The following is a 26,096-nucleotide window of genomic DNA, read 5'->3' as shown; positions in this document are numbered from 1 at the left end:
TTTCCCAGATAATGCAGCTGTCTTCTTCAAAGGGACAGGGAAGAATAAAAAATATGACCGCAACTTTTCAACAAATGCCTCCTAAAATGTGTGTGTGTGCATACACTGTGCCATATGCATGACTCCAGAGTACTCAGAACTGCTCTCTGATTCTTTGAACTGTGTAACTCCAAAGAGATATCCTTTCCTAGAATATCTTTTTGTACTTCTCATGCTGGATATTTTCAGCTCGGGTTAGATTTCTCTACCTTTGAGGATTTTATTGGCATTATTTACAGACCAAGAACTATTCCACTCTTAGAAAGAGCTCTGGTATTTGTCTTAAAGGTTTTGCCATGCATAAAAGGGAGAAAGTGTTATTTCTATTGATTCACCTTCAGACCACATATCCAATTCAAAGAGAAATAACTAAGTGAAGAGAAATTACTAAATGGCAGAAAGGAACAAGGAATATGTTCTCAGGCCTCAATCTGAAAGGTCATGTACGTGGCATCTTTTGAATGTCAGGTCTGAAGATGAGAAAGCAGTGTAAATAAGCCAGTGCCTTCGCATTGCTGGTTGGCAAGTTCCCTCACTCTGTCTTGCTGTCCTTCCTGCCAGGATCTGTCATTGTGAGGGAGATGATGAAAGCCCCCTCATCACGCCGTGTCGCTGCACAGGGACCCTGCGCTTTGTTCACCAGGCCTGCCTGCACCAGTGGATTAAGAGCTCAGACACGCGCTGCTGCGAGCTCTGCAAGTACGACTTCATCATGGAGACCAAGCTCAAACCTCTCCGGAAGGTAGGGTGCTTTGGAGTTTAATTATCCTCAAGTACCAGAGCTCCAGAATGACTGTGTAAAGTGCAAGCACAGTTAAAGAAACATCTGTCCGAAATGGCTTTGTATTTGCTGTTGTTGATTGGTCCCCATGAATCCATTCTTACATTTAAGCTGGTTAATTTCAGGCAGCAGAGGATTTGACTAAATACTCTCTTTCATCACACATACAATATAAATGCACAAATGTGTTTTGGTTTAGACTTCTTATCTTCAGCTTTTTGTTATTGGTTCATCTGCCTATTTTTGAGCCAGAAGGAAATCTTCTCATATTTTGCTCCTGAGTAACACAGTCCAGTTCACCCACTAATTTTTACATGGAGCCCATAACTTCTGGTTGAGAATGATGCTTACACCAATATGGAGACAGCAGTTATGAAGTAACACAGTCAATTTAGCTGCATCTGTTGTAGCTGTTACATTCATGGGCAAATTAATCACTTGTACATTAAAATTAGTTAATGGAATTTAAAATACAGGGTGACCTTGCAGCCTGAATGTCAAATATATGTTATCTGCACTCATCTGTTTTCTAAGATAAATCAATATAATGCTACACAGAATGTCAGTGTAGGGAAGGTGAAGAGTTTATTAAACATATATGGGTTCTGTTTTCTTTGGAATGGATAATTTCTCTTTTTATTTTTATTTTAAAATGCTCTCATCCTTCAGGAGTTTTGTGGAATCTTGGAAGTTTGAGTCAATCTGGTACTGGGCAAATTTTGATTCAAAATATATTTCAGATTTGGAGCCCTTTAAAAACATGTAGAAACTTTTGGTTTTGACTAGCATATGCCTATATAGGAGTGTTTTAATGGCAAAAGACACTTTATTTTTGTCAGCCTTACAGAGGTAGCAGTAGTTCAGAGAAAGGAGAATCAATGGAATTCCTTCACGCTTCCCATTCAGAGGAATTTTCTAGTAAGTCCCTGGTGATAAACCTCTTCTGAAGAAAGAATTTGGGCTAATTTGACAAGCAAAGCTTGTGATAGGAAAAGACACAGTTCTCACATGCCAGGTAGGCTAGAAATTGAAACAGATGTAAATAGAAAAAAAGATGGCTAAAAACTTAATTATATTGACTTAGGTTTTAGTAATTGCAGATAAATTTTAGCTAAAGTGACGGGATGAGATAGTTGTATAAAAAGCCCCACCTGCAGCATCTGTGGGGGATTTTTTCAGTGTATATGTTCCTATTTTCAAACCAAATTGCTTTAACATTTCATCTAACAAGTACTCTCACAACAGTTACTTTTCTCAAGAGAATACACAGATACTGGTATTTTTAACAAAAGACTTTTCATGGTTTTGTTAGATAATACAGCATCTTTTATAAAAGGGAAACAAATTTTATGGCAACCAAGGAGAAAAGGAATGAAAAACGTACATAACTCGATATCAGAAGTAGGCACTTTTAACCCTGTGTGTGGTCATTGCCACCTCTCCTCCCCCATTTAGAGTGGTAATTTAGTTCCTGCAAGTCTGTAATTTCTTAATTGAATGATTGCCACCTTATTCACCTTATCGTTGGTTCTCAGGTATGTTTTAGATTTCTGACGTAGGAAAGATTAATCTCTTCTTGCAAGCAGGATGTTTTTGTTTCTGCTCAAAGCAGTATTCAAAAGTAGTTTATCTGCCTGGCAGTCTGTGCTGGCAAGATTCCTTCAAATGCAATGATAACAAATATTTGTTAGTGTAGAATGGACCCAGAATGTAATTATAAATTCTTTCTTATAGGTCATACCCATTTCAGAAACCACAGTTTCCAAAGATTTCAAAGTTAAAATTAGTTGTCCTTTGGCATTTATAGCATTCAAGTGTGACACCATTCACGTGTTACATTTAACTAAACATATGGTCCTAAGTGTGATCACTATCATCATCATTGTTCGCAAATTTATGAAACACTAAACAGTTTATGAGAAGCTGTTTTGCCAAGTGTTTTGACAGCTGTAGCAAAGCCAAGGTAAGGGAGGAAAGAGTGCTCATGACACCTGCCATATGAGTAGAGCTGACTAGTAAATTTCCACCCAAACATGCTTTGTAAAAATCACTGAAACTGCCTTGTTTTTTTTGTTTGTTTGTTTGTTTGTTTGGGGTTTTTTGTTGTTGTTGTTTTTGGGGGTTTTTGTTTTTTTGTTTGTTTTTAGTCCCAATGAAACACTGCCAAATTTCTTGGCAGCTTTTACGGAGCCCAAAATCTCAGCTTTGGGGCATTTCTTGGGAGTCTGTGTTTTTAAAAGACTGGCACAAAGGGTGGTTACCAGAGACCAAAGTATTGTGGGACTGGCAGCTCCTAAGCTCCCCAGATCCTGTCTCCTTGATGCAGGATCTGAGCACTCCTGCCTCTGGGATTTCCAGACCTTGAGAGCTTTGGGGTTTACTGAGGTTTGGTTCTGTACTAGACATGAGGAGCCTTTAGTCTCCATCACTAAGTCTGGCTTGTCAGCACTGAATCAAAATTTCCAAACTTCTGAAATTCTCTTGTAATGATGACAGGGACATTGTGAGCAGTTATATCTGAAAACAATGCAATTCTTGTCAATTTTGTTTTATGCCAACTGCAACAGCAAAATTGACCCAAAAAAAGTTATTAATTTTGCTAATAAGCCTTGAGGAATTCTGAAAAAAGATTTCAGTGCTTCCTAAACAGAAGACCACATATTTGTTTCAAGAAAGGAGTGCCTATTCAATTCCATAAGAAACAAATTTATTAAAAAAAAACCAAAGGAAATTGTTTTGCTTAAATTGAAAGTGACTGGCCAGCTCCAGAAGATGCAATTTCCATGGCCATTAGGCCTGGGTTTGAAGTGTCATTCTACTAGTGGAAGGGTCACATCTCTTAACCAGTTCCGATTTTTTTATTTTTAATCTCTCTCATCACTCATGATACGAGATTCTAAAGTTTTGCTCCTGACTGTGCATTGTTTCATTATGATAAATTTTTTCATAATGTATTTGTAAAATTACTACTGCTGATCTTCCGAAGGGAAAAAAATTATAGACTACTGAACTTAATTACAGGAATCTGTAGTTTTACGTTTTGCAGTATCACAAAAGTATGATTTAAATATGAAATTATTTATTTGATTCAATAGTGAATTACCATCTTTATGCCTCAGCCTTTCATGCACCATCAATGTTTCATAACAGATTTTTTATCAAAGTCGAAGGTTTTATAGCAGTCATTGAATGAGTATCATGCCATATTGTTAGCACCTATAAGTGACAATGTAGAGCATACTAAGTTAACATAAATTTAGATAATCGCTCTTAAATCAATAGGTTTGTGCCAATGTGCAACAGTTATTTAATTAGAGAATCCCTGAAAGCACCAGACATCAAATAAAACTTACCATTTTAGTGTGTCTTTGTATTGAAGCAATCCTTTTAAGCATTGATCAACAGGCATTGCAAGTCTTTCATGTATTTGGACAGGTCTCATTACTTGGCTCAAGTTTTGAGATAAAATATTAAGCATTGCCTAGTGTTTCTGGTTTATTTCTCATGGTCTCTGTTACATCTGTCTGTCACTATAAATAATACAGTTGCATTTGTAGCTTTGCCTCTCAGCATCTGCAATCTGTGATGCAGAATTTATAAGGTGACTTTATCACAGAAGGAATTAGATAGTGGCAAGAAGCTTATGTGAGTTCCTTGAGCTTTGTCCTGAGAAAAAATACTTCTTCTTTAAAAAAGAAACAATCCTGGAAATTAGCACCTGCATTTCCTATCTCCTGAGTTTGGTGTTTGAAGACTAGTGGAAACATGAATTGAATGAAAATACTGTGAGTATGAAATGGATTAAAGTGTCAAATTAAAAGGAGCTTTAAATGCAGAAATGTCTTTAAATGAAGATTTCTCAACAGTGTCTTGCTATACTTCAAAATACTTTTCATATTTAAATTTTGCTATCCCTTTAAGACATCAGATATCTGATGAGATGTCTTACTTTGATGCATCATCCCAACAAATTATTGTGTGGTGTCAGAGATGTCTTATTTTCTCTCCTAATTTTATTTTGGCAATTATTTACAAATAATGTCTTTTTTATGTGAAGCATAAGCAATGTCACATATTGTTACCATGTGGTTGCTCTTGGTCATTAAGGAGGAGTAAGTTGATATTTTTTGTTTAGGGAAGCATTAATTACCAATTGAGGGTAATTTTCTTTCTGATAAAAAGGGTATCTGAATTTCTCCCTTTTAAAAATAGATGATTGGGTATGTTCTTTTAGTACAGAGTAATATGTTTCTATTACATTTACCAGAAGCAAAAGCAAATGCTGATAATTAAATAAACTTGATTGTAATTATTTTGAATGTGTACATATATCTTCCAAGTGTTTACTCCTCTTGTATTCTGTATTTGCTTTTCTGCTGATAAATAGCACTGTGTGATACAATGTCCATCTCTTGAGTTTTACACTCTTGAACTCGGTGGAATTTCTTATGTATCCAGCTATTGTCATTAGAGAAGGGAGGAATGCTTTCTGTCTGCTTGGTATCATTTCTTTTATAAATAAACAGATTGTAACAAGAGTGATAAAATGTTCATGCCAGCTTTAACTCCCATAGAGGATTCAAAGATTTAAGTCCCAGTTGGAGATACATGTTTCACAACTGCTCAGAGTAGGATATTGTCCTGGTCAAAAGTTAGGGAATGGGCGAGCACAAATTTCCTTACAAAGCAAAAGTCACTTCAAGCACATTGGTGCCCTTTTGTGGTTGGATTAGCGATTGACTGGTTGAATCAGTTTGGGGAATATTTCAACTGTTTGGTATGATGCTGATCATATTTAGTGGGTTAAAGATACTGTGTTTGCTACAAGACCAGCAGGAATTATGTAACCAATTCAAAAGCAGGGTTTGAGCCAGCAGACAACCTGTGGGTAATGCTCAGATGTAAGGTGGAGATTCAGCCATTCTGCAGGCTCCTTTAAAAAAGTGATTCATCTGTGGAAGCAACAGAAGAAAACCAGAATGCTACTTTGAGAACTGTGATAGACAAAAGGAAAGTCTAAAGTGAACCTTTAAGTCCCATTTTTCCCGCAGACCTCATGTATGACATGGGACATGTCTGCTTCTGCTCCCTCTATTGGAGTTATCATTTCACAGGGTGCCTTTTCTTTGCAAAACAGTTGTCACTGGCACTACTCTAAATTCAGTTGTTAGAGATCTTACGTAATGTGTGAGAGAGATGGATTCAGCTCCCTTCTCTGTGCTCAACACAGCTCTAGAGAAAGAGTAAATCTTAAAAAATGTGGCTGTCTGGAGGAATTTATTTATAACTGGATGCTTTGTGGATAAATCTTTTTTTTGATAAAATCTGGTAGCATACATGAAAAATTCAATGATGGCAAAATCTGTTAAAGATGTGTTTTCTCTTTTGGTTCAGTGGTAGCTTCGTAATTCATATTTACATTCCTTATTTAAGGGTATGGTGGTGACTGCCCAAAGTCATAGAACCTGCAGAGAAATTTCTGTGATAAACTGCAATGAAATCAAAAGTGCTCACCACTAGAAACTACTTCTGCCAGAGTAGACTCTCAGATCCAAAAGTGACCAGAAGAGTTTCACATGAAAAAAGCCCAAGCTTTTGAGCAGTCATTACCATATTGCTTGCTGTTCAATTCTTATTGCCCTGTGCTGTGAGGTATGAACCACCTGGCTTTATCATCAGTTTTCTAATAATGCTCATGATAAGGAGTGATATCAAATATTGCATAGGACTTGCTGTGGGACTAGTTCCCCTTTAACCCAATTTGAGGAGTATTTTGCAGTCCTCAACATAGAAGGAGCTCCTGGATTTTTGTTTGATTTCTGGTGCAGCTACATCATGTCGTCAAGGCAACCTGCTCCAGTGTTATCTTTCTTCCAGTAAACTGTCTTAAAACATCAGTAGCCTCAAATAATTGCCTGCAATATGGGGGGTCAGACACTTCACCAGTATGCACAAAGGCACAAAGCTATTACTTTCTTGTTGGCTATCATGTCATTATAGCAAATAACTTTGAGCTCAAGGGACAATGTGTATATTAAAGCTTTTAAAATAAAAATAATTCTATAGCACTTATATCGTATTGTGATGCCTCAGGGGTGCAAGGGACTACTTTGTTCAGACAGTTGTATTCTTAGTTTTTGAGGGTAATAGAGCATTACTGGTAATTTATCTGTATATAGATAGCATGCTGTAGTTCACAGAATAATGCTGTCTTGCATTTTCTGGCACAAGAACAATACTAGATCTTTCTTATAGTGGTAGAACTTGTGCTGACTTGCCATCTCCATATGTCTTTGTCTTCCATTCAAAACACAGCTTTTTTCACACAGCTGTTCCAGTTCCCATGGACTTCTTACAAGACATTCTTGTGCCTCTTACCTTGAAACCATCACAACATACCCTTAGGCTTGCTAAAAGCCATGTTACTGTGATACTTTGCTGGGACACTCCCATGTTCAGCATCCTTCCTGAAGGTGGAATAAGATGTTTGTACTGTCATTGCTTTGAATTTGCCTTCTTTTAAGAAGCATATGAAAAGTATTATACCAGAAAATTAAATGAAAACTGTGTCCTCTTCTGATTAGAAGCTAGTAAACAAATTGGCTACTTCAGCTGCTCAGTAGCATTTACCAAAGCAAAGGGAATTTGGGAGATTGTTCAGCTCTGAGTATTAGCAGTGTTATCCACTATTGCACAGAACCATGAACATGAGCTCTGGGAGGTACAAATCTTCTGTGCTTTCTGAGGCTGAAATAAAAAGTTTGATCTGAGCTGTTTTGCAGATAAATTCCCCTTCTAGTTAGAAGGTCCTACCCCCATCTCACAGTTCATCAGCCTCTCCCTTATTTTTTAAGAACTTGGGGTCTCCTTTTCATTTTTTTATTCGAGCCCTTTCAGTGTTTTGTTTTACAGCTTGACTTCATCAATAGTTATAACTAAGGAAGGTCTGGGAAGCTGAAGCATTGAAAATTACTAAGAGAATCTCTTGATACTGGCTTTACAACAGAAGAAAATGTAAATGGAATATTACACTGACACAAAATGTATAGCAAGTTAGATGAAATCGAAAGAGCATAATCAACCCAAGCATTGACCTAAACAAGTCATTGTTATTCATGGAATTTTTTTAAATGCCATTTTTATAATTTCATTTTGAATTCAGGAACTTTACTGGCTCCAATGGGAATGGACTGCTATTAATGATCTGATTAATTTATGTAATTATCTGTCACGTAATTAACACATACAATTTTACAGTTGTTATTTGCCTCAAATTTACTTTGCCTGGGACCTGTAGATGTGAGAAGGATCTGTTCACAGGTTCATTCTTGCTTGTTGGTGGAATGCATGCTAAAAATGGCTTTTCTTTAACACAGTGATGTTCTCTTGAACACAGAAATTCCAGTAATTTATCTAAATTACAATCAAACGGGATAACTGTTAGTTTATTCAGGTTAGGGGTTTTTTTTTTGTTAATTTAATTTTCTTCCTGTAGCATTTTATTAAAATTATTGAGAAAAAATGAAAATTTTCCTCTTTTTCAGAATGAATAGCTTCCCTCAGCTCTTTACCAGAGCACTAGGCTGTAGTTTTGTGTTAATTACTGTAGCTTTCCTCAGCACAAATTTCCTCTATTTTGTTTTTCTTTAATTGGATCAAAAGAATCTCTCTTGTGGGAAAATTAAAAGACAGAGAAGGCAACTCTAGCTGTTCATTGGGAAGTCAGTATTCTTGCTAAAGCCATATTTATAGATAATTAAGAGCATCAGCTCCTTTTTTGATCTTTGTTATGTGACCATTCAGACATATGCATAGATACTGTATATATATATCTGCAAAAATAGGATATGTCTAGGTGTGTTTAAACAACAATGTATTTAAAAAACAGGGTTTTGGCAAACAAAAACATTTAAACCAAACCACATCTTTGGAACAATTTGGATTGATTCTCAGCACGCTGGACAATTTGACATTGAGGAAATAAAGCACTGTGATGAACTCTGGAGAGAAAGCGACTGAAATAAAGACTGTCTAACAAAGCTGTGATCATACACTACAACTATGTTTTAGGTGACTAAAGCAACAGATGTTCAGAGAAATTTCCTTCAACTGCACTTGACTGAAGGACTGTAGGAAGTGGAGAGATGTACAAAATGATGTAATAGGATGTTGGTCTCCAGCATGTTGCTATATCCATCTTTCTCTCTAACTTCTCTCCTTTTCCAATTTCTACCGTGCTATCCAAGCCTTCTGTCCACATCCATCACACTATAAACACTCAGATGTGCAAAGGGAACCCATCCTACTTGGTGTTCAAAGACAGAGACTAAGGCACAGACTGTTGGGAGATGTTTTGTTATGGCTACTGTAGAGGAGGAAGCACTTGTTGCTTTGACCCCAGCAGAATCCATTTCAAATCCACCACTGAGCCTGTGCCATGGCTGATTTTGTATTGCCTATAGAATACATACCACAAAATGCAGCCACCCTACCTGCTTTGGTCAGAAAAGGGAAATCTCAGCATAACTGGTCTTGCAGCAAAATTATGTTCTGTGCTCTTGTGGTATGGCTGTTTGACTGTTTGGGGTTTTTTTTTTTTATGGTTTTTTTTCTGTGTATGTGTGTGTCTCTAAGTTGTTTGAGAGCTGGACTGTGATTTAAGGGCCTTTGCTACTTAGTGACTGGAGCAAGCATTATGGCTTCAATTAGATATGCTGCTCTTTTGGAAATACAGTGTAGACAGAGGCAGGAGTCAATAACTGCAAAGAGAACAAAAGTGGCAAAATAGATCCTTTTGATATAATGATTGTAGAAATACTGTAGAGAGAGTAGACTACTGGAGCATCTGTTTCTGTTCTTGACTAACTGTGATAAAAGGCAATGGAGACATAGATCCTACCCCTTATATACTTCTTTCTTTATGGGTTGCCAACATGTAGCTTATTTTTTGATTTTTGAGTAATAAAGGCATGTACCTGAAGTAAATATTTTCTAGAGTTCTAGGTGTGTGCCTCTTGTTCTTAGTACCAGACATTCCCCATAGTTTTACTTTATGGTGGTAGTTCACTCCTGATCAGTGGTTTAATGTTTTACCTGCAGTTTATCTGTCAGGATTATCTTTTTAGATAAGGTAGCTGAAGTGTACTGTGCTTGGAGATAATGATCTTTTTCTTAAAGGTCTTACAAGGCAAGAAAAGAAAAAGTAATTGTAAAAGAGGAGTTTGTGATAGCACGGAAGGCTCTATTGAACAAAAAATTGGTTAATGTCTTTTCAGTGTTCAAAGAATATACTTGGAAAGTAAACACTTTGTCGAGTACTTCTGCATTCTATATATTGATGTAAAGCAATTTCTAGCAGATGGGAGTTGGAAAGAGGCTCCCAATATGGAGAGATTATGCTATAATTACTTGCCTCGGGGTTTCTTGCACGTCTCTCTGAAGCATCTGCTGTTGATCTTCCTCCAAGATGGAGCATTGGATGAGAGGGACATGAAGTCTGGCTATTCCTGTCTTTCCAAAGCATAACACTTTTTTTGTTTAGTCTGTGTTGGGATGATTAGGACACAGGTACTGAAGTTCTTTTAGTTGGTAAATGACAAGTATTCTCAATAGTACTTTCATATTGCAAAAACAGCTACTTCATTTTAGAAATTACATTCTTGAATTACCTAACTTTTACACTTCTTAATTTCTACACTTCTCTCTTACACTTTTTAATGGTTTGCTAATTGATGTCATACACAGCTAAAAATTGCATAAGCTTGTGAAGAGTGCATACTGATTATATCACTCAAGTCCAGCTGTTTTAATTGTCTCTTAAAAAAGTAATAACATGCCATCTTGATTATGATAAGTCTGAATTAATAGGTCTTTGCAGATGATAATCTTTAGGTGTTTATCAAAGTGAGATTTTTCATTATGTATTTCTTTTGTTACTCTAGGTATGCATTAAAGTGAATTCAACTGTGTTTGCCTTTAGAAATGCACCTATTTCTGGTTCAGTTTTAAATTCTAAATTGTTTAAAATACACCACACACATTCTTTTCAATTGCAGTATCAATTGCAGTATTCAATTGCAGTATTCAATTGCAGTTTGTTCAGTATCTCCTAGGGACAGAAATAGATTTTGGGCATACTTCAGACAGGTGTGCCACACAATGATCTGTACTAGCTCATATAATAATATCCCTAGATCAAGGTAAGGTCATGCATACATAGGGCCATATGATGCACCAGGTGACATGGGATTTTTAAAATTTTATTTCCCTGTTCAGTGATTAACATAGCAGGGGTCTAATTAGGGCCTTCTATTCTTGATCCTTACAAGAGTTTCTTCTCTGAGATATATCTTTTGAAAAAAGGCAATGACAAATACATTTTCTGTGTTTCCTGTGAACCTGCTCATTTCTTCCATCTGGATGTGTCTGGGGAAAAGAACACAGTGTAGGTGTTAAATGGCCCAAATCCTTCTCCTGTCAGCCATCAGACCTGGCACATTCTGTTGGACTGTCTGAGGGGCACTTCTCACCTTGGAGCAAGATGTGGGGACACATGCCTTGTCCTTCTTTGACACAGTCCCCATGGTACAGGCTGTCATCGCGTGTTGTTTAGATGGCACAGAGAGGCCCAGAATGCTTTTATTCAAATAACAAGGTTTGAAGTCTCATCTCTGATGAACACTTCAAATCTCTGTGAGGCTATTTTATTCTCCCAACATGAGTGGAGCCCTGTTGTCCTTTATTACTATTATTTCTTCCTCTTCCACCCACTGCACAAATTCCATTCTGCAAACTACCATGGCAGCTGCTTTCCTCCAGCTGGTAGGTTGATAGCAGGGAACAGCTCACTGTGGAGCCTGAGCCAATCAGTGCTGCAACAAGTGACCAGAAAACCCTCCCTAATACAAGTAACTCTGAGCTACATGTTCAGACTATTGACGTATCTTCACTGCTCAGCTCACTTCAGCACATACTGCGCCAGTTCTTTTTCCAGAGTGCTGGCTAAATCCTGTGAGTCAGGTTTCAGCTAAGATCTTTTTCTGTGTGTTTTCAGTCGGTGTGCAGAGTGCAATTTCTACAACAGCCCCTAGTAAATAATTTTAGCCTTTATTTTGCAGGCATAATTACTTCAAGATAAAGGCTGGCTAAAAGCATTTCATTACACTGTAGAAAGAATTCAGAAAATATTGCATGATGACTTTAGCTCTGGATGAGAGCAGAATTCCTTCCAGCTGTGGGTGTTGTTTACATTACATACATAGTCATTGTCTGTGCTAAATGATGGATAGGGAGAATAATGTCAGAAAAAAAATTTAATATCAGCAATGTCATACCCATACCAGATTCCCCTGTCAGACCTCCTTACATACAATTTTTAAAACAGGGCTCCTGAAAATAGCTAGGAGTTAAAAGTCCAGGCATTCATACCGTGTTGCAAAGCAGCCCATTAACTTCACCTTCAGTATTTGACATCCTCAGTGCTGAGTCCCTGCAGGAGAGAGACCTTCAGCTGTAGAGATGTGAATCTGCAAACCTGCAGTTGAACTGCAGTTGCTTCAGGACATCTGTGTAGACAAAAAAATGTGACAAAAGATTACCATGAGCAGGAGGCAAACACCTGGACACAAAGTGGTGGATAGGAGAGGCAGGCAGCAAATCTACAATGCAAGGGTGGGGAAAAGAAACACGAGCAGCAGAGTTTGCTGAGTGCCATTGTGAGGTGTGGAAACAGCTTTTGTGCAAGCAGTGTGAAGCTTTTGTGTGAGCAGTGTGAAGCTTTCGGTTCTGCATTGGGCCATCATGAAACCACTTTGCAGAAAGCTTAATGTATGGGAGGGAATTAAAATTGCAGATTTGCTTCTGTTAAGAAGAGAGACTGTGTTGGAATGTAGGATATGAAGCAGCATCCCCACACTCACAAGCAATGTTTGCAGACGATACTAAACAAAATATCCATAATAATTTGTTGCATATTGATTAATCAAGCTTTTATTAGAAGTGACATGCAGGGAGGCAAATTTTTGTCCTTTAAACTAAATATGAGAGATTTCCTTAAACTACCTTAAAGGGAAGTGATTGGCTACATATGATTTAAAGTTCTCTGTATGTTACTGGTTTTTTTCTTTTTGGTTTTTTTTTTTATTTCCCCACAAGACTCATGACTACACTTTTTAATTACAAGAGTGGGATTTGAAATCAGTAACCATTCTCTTGAAGTTTCAGAGTGAAATAATTTTTAGGAAACAAAAGCAAAACATGAGGTGTAAACCTAGAACAGGGTGCTACTTTCAATTTTGTTCCAAACTTCTCTGGCAATATAGCATAGGAATTCAGACGGAGGTGCGCGTTGTGTTTTAGAAGCAGCTGCAAGTAGTAGTTGGGGTGGGAGGAGTGTTTCTGATCACATTCACAAAACAGCTTCTTTCCATTCTGGCTTCTTGGTAAGAGCTTGTGAGTCAGGCAGTCTCCTACCACCCTCCAGTGGTTTTCAGAGCACAGCACAAGTGATATGTCCAGAAAGCTGATTCAGAAAATAAAAAGGGGGCTGGGGATATTAAAAGCTTTCTGCTGGGGACACATATGGTTTACACTTTGGATTTGTTTGGTGAGTTGTGTAAAAGGTCTTTTGGTTCTTGTTAGATGTGACAAAGTGTTTTAGCACACCTGTTCTGTGAAGCATTATGATATTCATGCGGTTGCTTACATTTGCAGGGCATTAAACCATCTGCATCTGTGAAGGTTTCCAGTCTGTGTTTGTATCACTGCCAGGATTAAGGAGTCTGTGGGTGGTGACAATTGGATGTATAACAGCAAAGGGGGGCTTTGTAGGGGCTTGGCAAAAGCTACAGTTTTCCTAGCAATTTAGTAGCTCAGTAATTTGCAAGTCATTACAAATGTCTCCTCTGGCTGTTAGTCTTCCATTTCTTTTTCTCTTTACAGTCTCTAGAGCACCCTAGGAGCATTAACATCCAAGTTTCCAAGGAAAATTGCATTTGTGTGTGCACTTAATTTTGTGCTATTTTTCTGTTCTTGTTGGCATGATACTCTATCCATGGCATGACACAGTGTCATCAACCTGATTGTTATATTTTCTTGGAGATCATAAATAGTAGATAATAAAACATACTGCAATTTATTTTTATCTTGCTGTTATGAATGTGGAAAGCCATGAAAACTGCAGGAGCTTCAAAACACAGTAGGGATGGATTTATCAAAGGTTAAGGAGGCTTTAATGCACTCTGTGACATGAAAGGTAGCACCTGCCAAACTTCCTCACACAACTTCAGGCTGTAGAAAGTCCTGGACGACAAAGCTCAAGTAAAAGGGGCTGATGCTTTTGTTGCTTAGTATATTGTTGTCTCATCCTTTGTTATGGATTTTCAAGCAATTTTTATTTCACATAACTGTGTTTTTGTCCAAGCAAGTCTGTGCTAAAACTGACAGTTAATTTTTCGATATAAGCCTATTGCAAAAATCCTAAAATAAGGAATTGCTCATTTCTGCTCCGTGACAATATAAATTGCTGGCTCATCTACTAACATCACTCATCTAGTAGAGAGTGATAGTAGGCATAAAATACTGTCTCTTCAGCCAACCTAAAATATGTGAGTAGGATGGGGAAGTTACATCAGCTTCAACTGGGATCACCAGAAGTACAGCACAAAGTTTAATTGAATATTCCTATCTGAGTTCAGTCCATCATCACCATAGTTGAGAGAGCTGGGACTGCAGCTAGGGCAGGCCAAAACAGAAGAGCAGCTTTGGGGCATGCTAAGAACTGTAAAGTGCTCCCAGGTTCTTGAGAGTGTTCATGAGAGATGGATGGACCTTGTTCCTTCCTTGTGTCCCAAACTGGGAGGACAACATATTCTGCAGTCTTCCAGTTCCATAATCACCTATGCCCTGGTGACCTCTCCCAATCTCCCAGCAGCCACTTTATTTCTGGTGTGGTAATGTGTGCGTGGGGAGAATAGACAGACAGACAGACAGGCAAGGCAGGCAGGCAAGGCAAGGCAGGCTGTCTTGTGGGAGAAGAAAAGGGGCCACTTAGAATAAGCAGAGTCCAGTAGGCCTTGGCTTGTTTTCTGGCTGGATTTGATCATGTGATGTTAGCAAAAAGACCTGCTTTAGCCAATTTCTGCTGGCTCCTCTCCTGATGTCCCTTTCTTGTAAATCTCAGCAGAATTCTGTGAGGTTGTACCTTTATTTACCTATCCTGCCTGTTGGTTGGTTGGTTTTGTCTGGGTTTTCTCCACCTACAAAATGTTTACATTTAGACTAATGGTACTAGCATTTGTCTTTGGCATTCAGATCAACACTAAGGCTTTTGAGTATGTTAGAGAGTAAAATGGCTATAATGAGACTGCACATATACATGACAATGAAAATTTTGCAGAGAGTCTTCTCTCCAATAGACCAAATGGTGCAGCATCAAAGCTGAGATGACAGACAAAATCTGTTTAAGGACAAATCATTCTTTATGTTCTATGTTCATCTCTCACAAAGGATCCACAGGTAAGTGAAGGATTAAACTAAAATCCTTTCTTCCATCTGGACAAAGACAAGGTCTCCTTCTTTGGAAAGCAAGTCTATTACAAGACTTGAATTGAATTTTCACTGCAAAAAGGATGAAAGTCTCCAGGTCAAAGGCTGTGTAACCTGGTGACTGTGATGATGTAAGACTGCAATAATGCCACAGACTGGTCTGACCACAGAATATTATCTACATGACCTACAATGAATATAAAGTTTTGGGGTTTTATTACTTAAAAAAACCAAAAAAGTTAATACTTTTTATTAAAATCTCCCATTTTTCCAGACTGCTGTACAAAAGCCAGCAAGCTTAGTTTTCACTCCAAAGTAGATGTATCAGAAACTGAAATGAGGTCTCAGCTAACAAATAAACTGTCTTCTAACTCTTTGTATTTACTCGGGAAATACTTACATTTTTCTAAACAGTTATTTATGCTTCGTGTTCATGACGCGTGATCAGCAGGTCAGAGGAAGAGATTCTCCAGAGACCCCACCAGGAGTGCTGCACATCCTGCTCTGGGGTGCCCACCCAGGAACATTGGAGTGAGTCCAGAAGAGGCCACAAAAAGTGATCAGAGGGCTGGAGCACCTCTCCTACACGGAAAAGCTGAGACAGTTGGGGTTGTTCAGCCTGGCAAGAGGAGGCTCCAAGACGTTACTGCAGCCTTCCAGTACCTAAGTGGGGCCTGCAAGAAAGATGGAGCATACATTTTAGCAGGGTTTGTTACAGTAGGATAAGGGGTAAAGATTCTAAACTAGAAAACAGGGTAGATCTAGACTACATTTAGAAAAAACTTTTTGCGATGAGGATGGTGAACAGTGGAACAGGTTGCCCAAGGAAGTGGTAGATGCTCCATCCTGTGAAACATTAAGGTCAGGTTGGACAGGGCTGTGAGAAAGCTGGTCTAATTGAAGATGTGCCTGCTCATTGCAGAGGGCTTGGACTGGATGACCCTTAAGATCCCTTCCAACCCAAAATATTCTATGATCCATACAATTTTGTCAAGGGCTAGAAAAGGTTCTATAGATTGTGTTTTGAGGCAACAGCTCTGAAACGTGCAAGCTTTAACTGCCATTAAAGACTGAAATTTGTTTGGCCTCATATGTCCTGCTCTAAAACCAGGAAGAAGTATTTCTGAGAGAGTTATTCCTCTTGGTGACATGGCACTGACCTTCCTCAGGTTTTGCTGCAGCTGTGCTCCTTCAAAACGTAACATGACAGCAAAGAGTGCTCAGAGTAGAATGGCATGTTGGTTCAGGTTAAAGGCTAAACAGCTAGCTTGGATGGCATCTCCAGCCCTAGCCTTAAGGAATTTAGAGATACTTGGTATTTCCCGGAAACAAAATGAAAAAAAAAATCCCAAACAGTGAAAACAGCTAACAAAACCAAAACAACACAAAAACCTAAACAAGGAAAATCAAGCTAAATTCATAGCTTGGCAGTAAATGAACAGCACGGCAGTGCTCTGCAGTGAGCTGCTGTCCCAGCCATAGCAGGTGGCAGCGGTGCTGTGGCACAGAGCGGAGTGCAGCTCGATCCGCTGTTTGCAGTGCCACAGCGAGGTGGCACTCGCGTGGCGTGCTTTGCACTGCTTTCCTCACTCAGGTGCCAGTGACTGACTCCCAAGATTATCCATCGGAATTGAGGCATTTTGCTTTTAAGTGCCCTATTCTTTCATCTGTTTTCAAAGGCAAACGTTTTAGGAGAGAAGGATTTTGTTTTGAATAAGTACTGAAAAAAAGAATCGTGTCACAAGTGAGATTTAAAAAAATCACCTCAAGGGCTGCATTGTTCAATTGCAGAGAATAGCCTTTCTCATCTTAAAATAGCTTTACCTTAAGCCAGGATTTAGTACCCTAATTCACAAACACGTGCCTGGAAGATCCTCCTTGCATTACTGAGGCTATTTGGCTGCTATCATATATGATAATTTCCATGTAATCATCTTTTCGAGTTTATTGAATTTAATCTTCAATGCAGTTGCATTTCCTGTGCTTTTATTTTATGGGAAGACTGTTACATAACTGCATTCCTCTCATTTTATTAGATATTACAAACTATTATTTGGGCTTTTTCTTCTCTCGTCACCAGAAAAGCAAATTTAAAGTAAATATTCATCTTTTAACCTGTCTATTAACATGTTATGGCTGTACTGTAATGAAATTACTTTAGGTATCAATCACAAGCAGACAGAAACAGAACAGAGTTCTTTATTCCTCTGAATCTGTGAAAATGAGATCATTGGGAATTTTACAGGGACAATGCACACACTCCTGTAATGTGTATTACCAAAACCAAAGGATTTGTTAATTTTAATATTGCTTGTGTTTTTGGTGGAAAGAGCCAAAATGGCCTAATCAGTTTAATGTAAAATTTTACAAGTTAGATTTTTTAATTACTTTTTTTTTTTAAATTTCAGTGGGAGAAACTACAGATGACAACAAGTGAGAGGAGAAAAATTGTGTGTTCTGTCACGTTCCATATAATTGCAATTACCTGTGTTGTTTGGTCATTGTATGTTTTAATTGATAGAACTGCTGAAGAAATTAAACAAGGCAATGATAATGGTAAGTATCTTTTACCTTTGGTGCTGTTGAAAATGCAATTTCTGGCTTTGAAAGACAGCTCTGTAACCAGTTTCATTCTGTTCTTAAAGAACAGCTCACTGATACATGGCTACACTAAATACTTTAATGCGGAAATTCTGAATGCAGCAGCATGAAAATCTTATGCCCCTGCAGAGAGAACTCTGCTTGGTGCAATCATTACAACAGCTTAACTAACCTGCTGGTTCTTCCTGGGTTAATCTCCCATTATCTAGGTAATTCTAAAGCTCTGGCAAAAAGATGAGTCAAGTTCAAGCAGCTCAGTGCAAGTTCAGGTCGTTAAAATAGTAATTTATTTATATTACTTGAACCTTGATAGGACGTAAAGCACAAAAGAGCCTCTTCATTAACAAGCTTCCTAATACGAACTCCCAAGAGACTGTTCTCCAGTTGTATTAGTCCTTCATGTGGGACTCAAGTAGCATGGAAAGCCATTCCTGTGTTCTTTCAAATAGAATTTCACTGTGAATGTCCATGTTCCAGTTGTATTTATTGGTTAAACACTGGAACAGAGAAGTCACGGAGTCTCCATCTGCAATGGTACTGAAAATCCAACTGGACATGTGTTACAAAATACGTATTGAATGTAAGTAGGAGCCATACTTAGCATATGTGGAAATCATACCCTAAACTGAACTACTGTTTTCCATTTCAAATCTAAGTTTATTTGGTCTTAAATTTAGTTTTAAATGTCATCATGATGATAAAAAGCTTTTGATTTTTGATCTGAATTGAATTTAAGCACCGTAGAGGAACGAAGGTCTCTAGCTTTGTCTTATATTCTGAAGTTAACATGGAAAACAAAACGGGTGGAGCTTTGTGCCTCACTAGTTAGATAAATATTTGATGATACTCCTGATGCTTGCCTTTCTTGCCTCAGAGAGGAAAATAAGCAACAAGCCTCAGTAAGTCACAGATGAACACAGGCTACAAAGGCTTGTTTTGCATTCTTTCGAAATGGGTAACCTTGTTTTTTATCTCAAAAAACCTGGCCCAGAGGACAGGACTGGGAATGGCTTTGAACTTTTATTTATGAGTACAACTACATCACCCTACTCATTACTAGGGGGAAGCTATTTCTGTAGATTAGCTGAATTTACATAACAAAACAGCTAACAGGGATTTTTGTTGTTACACACAATGCTAAAGAATCACGTTAATTAATCCTGGTAGGCTCTAAAAGTATTTATGATTTGTATAGCATTCAGTGTTTGCCAAATGTAATGGCTGATTCTTTACACTAAAAATTGGACAAAGAGGTGCCCTGGAGCTACTTACAACATGTAAAAGTAAGTGTTTGTTCAGAGGATGCTTTTGCCCCCAAATTTGCTTGTTGCAGGGGAGAGTACTTTTAAAAAAGCAAACGTGTATTTGGGGGAGCAAGAAGGACATACATGTAGTTTGCTTTCTACTCCATTTTCTGCTTTTAAATGGGAATTGCCAAGATAAAGACAGTAAACACTGGAGAAAGAACACTTCATAAACATATTTTGAGAAGAAGAAAAACTGAAAGCCCTGAATAATACTAGTACTGTTTGTTAATATTCTATGAGTTTAAAAAACCCAATTTAAATGGATATCTCAAATTATTTAGAAGGGTTGGGTTTTTTTTTCTCTTTATGGGATTATATGATGCAAACCTTTTAATAGCTAAACCTGACAGTGGTTTATAGAAAAGCCAGTTTAAAATATATTTAACGTATTCTATAATTTATATGTGGTAGGGAATCAAGTTTCACATCAATTTATTCTGCTTGAAGAAACAGGTCTAGGTTCAGCTGAGCTTTCTCTCTCTAAATAAAGTGCAAGTGTGAAAATATGGCAATCCTGGAAAAAAGGAAAGATACAAAATTCTCTGTCCCACACCAGTTAATAAAAAAAGATTCTTCCTGTATTACTATGGAAGCAGCAGAAGCAGTATATCTTTAATGTTAAAAGGTGGAAGAAACCCTGAAGGAAAGCTTTTGAGAGTGGCATTGAGTTTCTTATTTGACCAAATGGTGGTAAAATCAGTTAAAAGTGGGAAACAGTTTCCCATTCCATAGGCAGTTTCTTGGTTGGCCTGTGGAATAGGAAATCCAGTCTATTTTCTACTTGTGCCACAACTGCCCCAATAGCATGAACATACGTGGGGCTTCTTAGCAAGTGGCACTTAGCACTTCTTAGCAAGTGGCTTCTTTTCAATATATCTTACTGAAACACAGTGCTTGATATTCAATATATAACACACATTTTCTATTTTAAAGGTGTCCTTGAATGGCCATTTTGGACAAAACTCGTTGTGGTGGCCATTGGATTCACAGGAGGCCTGGTCTTCATGTATGTGCAGTGTAAGGTTTACGTCCAGCTGTGGCGCAGGCTGAAAGCCTACAACAGAGTGATCTTTGTTCAGAACTGCCCAGACACCATCAAAAAACTGGAGGAGAAAAGCTCTCCGTGCACTCAGCCGCCGGAGGTGAAGGATGCGGTGGTGGTGCCAGTAGCACAGACAGGTACAAACTCTCAGCCCGCAGCGGAAGAAGTGACATCGGACGTCATGCCAGTTTGACACGGACAGCATTGCTTCTTCCTGGCAGAGTAAGCTGTAGTGTTTGCTACACTACACATGCTACAAGAAAGTAGAAATGACTGTGCATTTTTCCAGTTAAAAAGAAATCCCAACCAAACGACAAAAAAATACCCCATCCAAAAATCAAAACCATACAAGGAACATGGATCCAGCAAAGCAACTTGTTACTGTATGGAATGTGACCGTTCGTGACGTAGTTTCGCAACTAGTCAGCACGTGTAGTGAAAGTGGAAGTGTAGAAAGTGCAATAGAGAAGAGGTTTAACAGACAATGCCAAATCAATGTGACTATGTACTTTTTCTTTCTCCCTAACTTAGGTGGCTGGGAATGTAGAAACAGAACTGATACAGTAATTTTGTTTACAGAAGACACAAAACCTTTCATCTGTTTACTACTAAAAGTTGTATTTGCTATTTATCTTTTCAAAGATACGCTTCAAAGGGTACCCGTCCTGCTACATTCATTAACAGAAACAAAGTACAGAGAGCTGTATTGAAGCACTTATTCTCACCTTCACATCACTGTAGTGGAGCCTGAATGTTGGGGCAGCTGTGTCAGCTAAGGATATTTGAACCAGTTGTTTTTAACTATGGCTGAACTTTTAAAAAGTAAGCAGTTCCAACCAGTATAAACTCATGTCTCCATAAGCTACAGTTAGTTTTTTTAAATATACCTGTCAGTGAAGTACAGGAAGGAGAGAATATGTAGATATGCATTTAGAAGAGCAGCTGAGGTGTTTATTTTACTTTATGAGTGAATTAGACATAAATTGGATTTGTGAAGTATTGAGGCAGAATTGTAAATTAAAAAAAAAGCAGTTCACTGCAGAATCATACAATAGTAAATTGCATATTATCAAAGGTCTGAAAAACGATGACACATAGGGAAGATGGAAGCTATTTTTGGTTTTATTTTTAAGATTCATGATACAGAAAGGTAGATATAAGAGAACATATCTACCTACATATCTTAAGAAAACATTAGTTTTTATCCCCTTGTTCTAAAAAGTTAGGTTTTATCTTCCTGACTGAAAAAACAAATCAGTGGTTTCCTTCTGTACAGGTAAACTTAACGTGTTAGAGATTCAACAGTTCAGTTTTTAACTTCGTGTTTTGCGCACTGGCATATAAAAATGAAGTGTGAATAGCATTAAAAGGTGCAATAGATAAATGAATGTAGATACAATACTGTGTCCAACAGGGTGAATTATATATAACTAAGCAATTTTGTGATTCACTTTGCAAAACTGTGGTGTTTACTGCAAGGACACAAGAGCAAGTATTGACTTGGAGTAGTTATGTACTGGTGTGGACAAGTCTGGGGCCTGAACATAACATATATTTTAAAAAAAAGTTGGAATTTTTTTTTTTAATCTTGTATTTAGTAAAGGAGGAAAAGCAAACAAGCAAATAAAGAACCAGAGTAATAAGGACAGGAGGAGTACAGACTCACTTAAAGGAGGTTATCTGCCACAATTACAAGCAAACTACAGTTCTACAGAAGCCTTGACGTTTCTACTGGTATATTTTCTCTTTACACACTCAAAAATTTATAGTGAAATAACAGAATCATCCCATTCTTGCAAATATCCAGGCTGCTGGGCCTAAGATGTATTGGAGTTTATATAATAGGTATTCCTTTGTGAATGTTTACTGGCTTAAGGCTCAGGGAATACTAGAAGTAGCAGTGTTAGCAAGAAATGTGTCTTTAATCAGATGATTATATTCTTTTGTATTGGAATTGCTCTTGTAATTTGGCTGTGACTAAGTGATTGTTATCTGGCTAGACAGGACACAAAATCTTGGTGCTCAAATGGGTCCTTAATACATGTCAATATTTGCTGTAAGTTACTCCAGGTGAGATGGTTTAATGTTGAAGTTTTTTTACATAATGGCACGCACTTTTTATATAGAATAATTTCCCAACTATACAACTGCAACTTCCAACTGTAGCAGCTTCTTATTTGAAATGACATACAAGAGAAACCAAATCATTTCTGCAGTTAAAATTGTGGAGGAGACTTCAGAAGGTCTTCAGAGCATGATGACAGGACTAAGGAATGTCTCGTAATTGCACATGCTTAGTCTGCAATGGCATGGTTTTCAAAAAGCTACTCGGTAAAAGGTAAGTCTCGTGATACCTGAAGTTAGACACTTAAAATTACTAAGTGCATCTCAATGTTTGGAATGATGTTTTCAATAAACCTGATCAATCAGCAAAATTTACTGACAAGGAACATTATTATGACAGATAATCAAGAGCTTTCTAAAATAATAGATTCCTACTAAGTGAAAGTAACCCTGCTTCTTTAACCACCTTGTTCTTTGACCTGCTGTAGCATCATGGCCCCGTTGAAAGTACTTTATCCCCTATTTTGTCAGTTTACTTGAGACTAATTCACATAGGGGTTTTTTCCTTGAACAAGTATAAAATTCACCTCAAAGAAGAAAATATGTGAAGATTCTGAAAGCAGAACTGTAGCATCCAACCAGATTTTACATTTTTTTAAAATACACTGAAGAGTCAGCAACAAAAAAGACAATGTGCAAAATTTTATACTAATGCCTTCAACTTCAAACACTCTTCTGGCACTTAACCATATATACAACAGAGTTTACAGTTAATTAAATTAAAAAAAGGAGAAAGACTTCAGTTGAAATTCCTCCTCTCCCTTGGAAATATTTAATATGGACAGCAGGAAAAGGAGCAAAATGGGACATTGTCTGCTGAGATGGACAATGAGACAAGTCACCAGCAAGACAGATTACAGCCAGCTTGAAGCAGTCCTTAACTTTTTAAAGCATTATACAGTGTTAGCACGTGCATCCCTTTCTCTTCTTAGGTGCACTGGATTTTCTAGAGCTTTCAGGGATTTCGTGCAGGACTGGAATTTGTTTCTGAAGCAGGGTACAACCTCCTCAAGAGGGCAAGGAGCTATTCATACCACCATGCCTTGGATTCTGGTCTTCATTAATAAGGAAAATACATGAATAGAGAAACTAGGCAGATCCTTATCAACCAATGCTTTTTCATTCTCACACAATTTTCTGTATTAATTTATTAACCACAGTATTCTATCCTGAAAAAAAAATCCAAACAAAACAGTATGGTGAAGGTTTTAAGATAAAGTCTAAGGCTTTTTAATGAAGATGCCATCTCAAATAAAGAACCATATCAAACTCCTGTGTAGCCACAGTGCAGCTCCAGCAAATACGCTGACAGGGGAATTTCACTGGCTAAACCCACAAGGGCAGAACCTGGCTCTGAGCTGCCATTACCAAGAAGAGTTTAATCTGCATTCTTGTTTAAACAAAGTTTTAATAAAGGTAGGTAGAAGTAATTTGGTGTCAGGTCAGATCTGAAAATTTAAACAAGATAAACAAAACTCCCATATTCACTTCTGTGAACATGCACATTTCTTTTCCTGTTTTTAAGTTACAAGCATTATAAAGTTTATTTCAAACTGGTATAAATGTACCATTTTGACTATCAGTAGCATTACAATGATTCTTAACTAGTTTAACTGTGCCATTCACAAATTGCTCTATCTGAATGTTGTGTTTATTTTTGTTGTGTAGAAAAAAATAGTAATTCCCCATCTCCAGAAAAAACAGTTTATAATTTCCAATGCAATGAAAGTTACACTCTGATGAAAATATTTTACTGTGTATAATATTCAGAACTACAAGTTTGTGTTATTTGTTTAATTCCCTCTCTTTTGCAAAAGAAAAAAATGTATGTTTTTGTGGGTGAATGTATACTGGAAGACAGAAGGTAAGGGAAACAAAAGTAATGTATCTGCTTAATGTTGTGAAAAAATGTATTTGTATTAAACAAATTACTCAAAGTACTGTAGTGTTCTACATTTGTCACCTTGTTACAGAGAGCATCACATGCTGAACACGAATTGCCAAGACCAGTCTTGCAAAAAAGGTGAACAATATATTTTCCTCCTTACTTAATACTGATAAACCTGCTAAGCTGCAAGGGGCTGGTTTTGGGTACCCCACCTTGGCAGAATGCTCAGGAAAATACCTCACAGAACAAAAACACTTGTAAAGAATTATGCAGGCTTCAACCCTATAAAGAAGCCTAGAAAGCAACTGGTTTTACATCCACAGCATAATGGAGAGTTGGTACTGGGATTCAACTACAGGAGGGTAAGAGGACAAAAGCTTCCTAAGGAAAACAGTGTTTTGGAACTGTTACAGTGATTTTGGAATGTCCAACACTAGCAAGCTTGAAAGATGGGACAGTTAAAAATAATTTAAAGCTAATCCCAGCTCAGACTGTCAGAATGCATCCTGTTCCTTTTTGTAGTATTTTAGACTTTGACTTGGTGAGATTCTTTCCTTTTTCAAAATCCCAAAGATTTTTTTTTTAATTTAAAGCAATATTACATGTTTGCATTATAAAAAATGCAAACGTGAAGTGAAAACCAAAGAAAATATCTTACCTTGACTAAAACAGAATGTTCCAACCAAGGTACAAATTTAGTTTTTTACAGATCCACCTAACCCAGATCTTTCTCCTAGATGGTCAGCTGCCTGAATTAGCTCACTGTGTAAAAATGGATTCACAAATCCCTGCAAAATGTAATACAGAAGAAACAGCATAACCAAGGAAGTTCCAGTAATAAAGATATATTAATTTCCATTTATTAGCATATGGAAGAGTGGAGTCAAATTTGGCTTCAGAACTAAGAGAGTAAAGGTATGGATCCCTATACCTTTTTGCTTTGCTCACAAGAGTTCCAATCTCTTGATGAAGGGTGCTGTTAGAACACAAAATACCTTTCTGTTTAGTTTGATGTCTGTATACACACATCCCAGCCAATAAAATATTAAGGCTGTTCTGCATGAGCTTTCCTAAAGGTCAAAGAAATTGTTAAAGAACTTGCCAAAAGTACTAACTGGTGTTCCAGATTCCTGCTACCTATGACACAGAGCTCAGAAAATAACCTTGACTGAGAACAGAATGATTCCAGTCTGCTGGACAATGTGGGCCCTGGGACAAACTTGCCCTTTTACTACTTGCAAATAAGTATAACCGATACTAACTGAATCACAGGACTTCCTTTTTTTCTAACATATAGAAGATAATATATATAAGAATACAGTAATCAGCACTATTCCAAATAAAAACCAAAGAAGATAGGTCACAGTAATTTTTAAGTGTGTTAAGTAATTAACTAATAATTTGAGGAAATACATCTGTAATTAAACATGGATCATTACCTCCGTGTATGCATATGCCTGGAAACATGGTGAGCAACATAATTGAGTAGCAAGATTTCAATGGGGTCATATTAAACTGTGAAAAGAACAAACCCAAGTGTTAACTGATCACAGAAGAAAGCTTGTTGCTTACAGTAGCCCAGAAGATACAGTCAAATGAACAAATCAGTCTAGAAGTTCAGGCAAAGGCTTTAATGAATCTTCAAGTGCCACTTTACCTCTAGGTTTGCTAGCAGATTTTGAGAGCTGGGGAAAAAGAATATTTCATTAAAAAATAAGGGTAAGATTTTTTCATCTCTTCATATCAGCAATGGGCATCATCACTTTATCA

The 26,096-nt window shown here is 37.5% G+C and overlaps 1 protein-coding gene across 7 annotated transcripts in view; it reads left to right on the top strand.

Moving 5' to 3' along the window:
* Window positions 1–24,375, top strand: part of MARCHF1 (membrane associated ring-CH-type finger 1) — a 223,438-nt gene extending 199,063 nt beyond the window's left edge. For all 7 annotated transcript variants that reach the window (XM_085058626.1, XM_085058620.1, XM_085058625.1 and 4 more), the window contains 3 exons: window positions 601–781; window positions 17,773–17,920; window positions 20,206–24,375. In XM_085058626.1, the coding sequence (XP_084914752.1) occupies window positions 601–781; window positions 17,773–17,920; window positions 20,206–20,507 (631 nt within the window). In that variant the 3' untranslated portion in view covers window positions 20,508–24,375. The remainder of the gene's footprint in view (window positions 1–600; window positions 782–17,772; window positions 17,921–20,205) is intronic.
* The last annotated feature ends 1,721 nt before the right edge of the window (window positions 24,376–26,096 follow it).

The sequence above is a fragment of the Lichenostomus cassidix genome, chromosome 4, assembly GCF_008360975.1.
Source record: "Lichenostomus cassidix isolate B80296 chromosome 4, HeHo_3.0, whole genome shotgun sequence".
NCBI classification, from domain to species: Eukaryota; Metazoa; Chordata; class Aves; order Passeriformes; family Meliphagidae; genus Lichenostomus; species Lichenostomus cassidix.
Note: the sequence above shows the minus strand (reverse complement) of the source record. Positions and strands in the feature narration are given on the sequence as shown.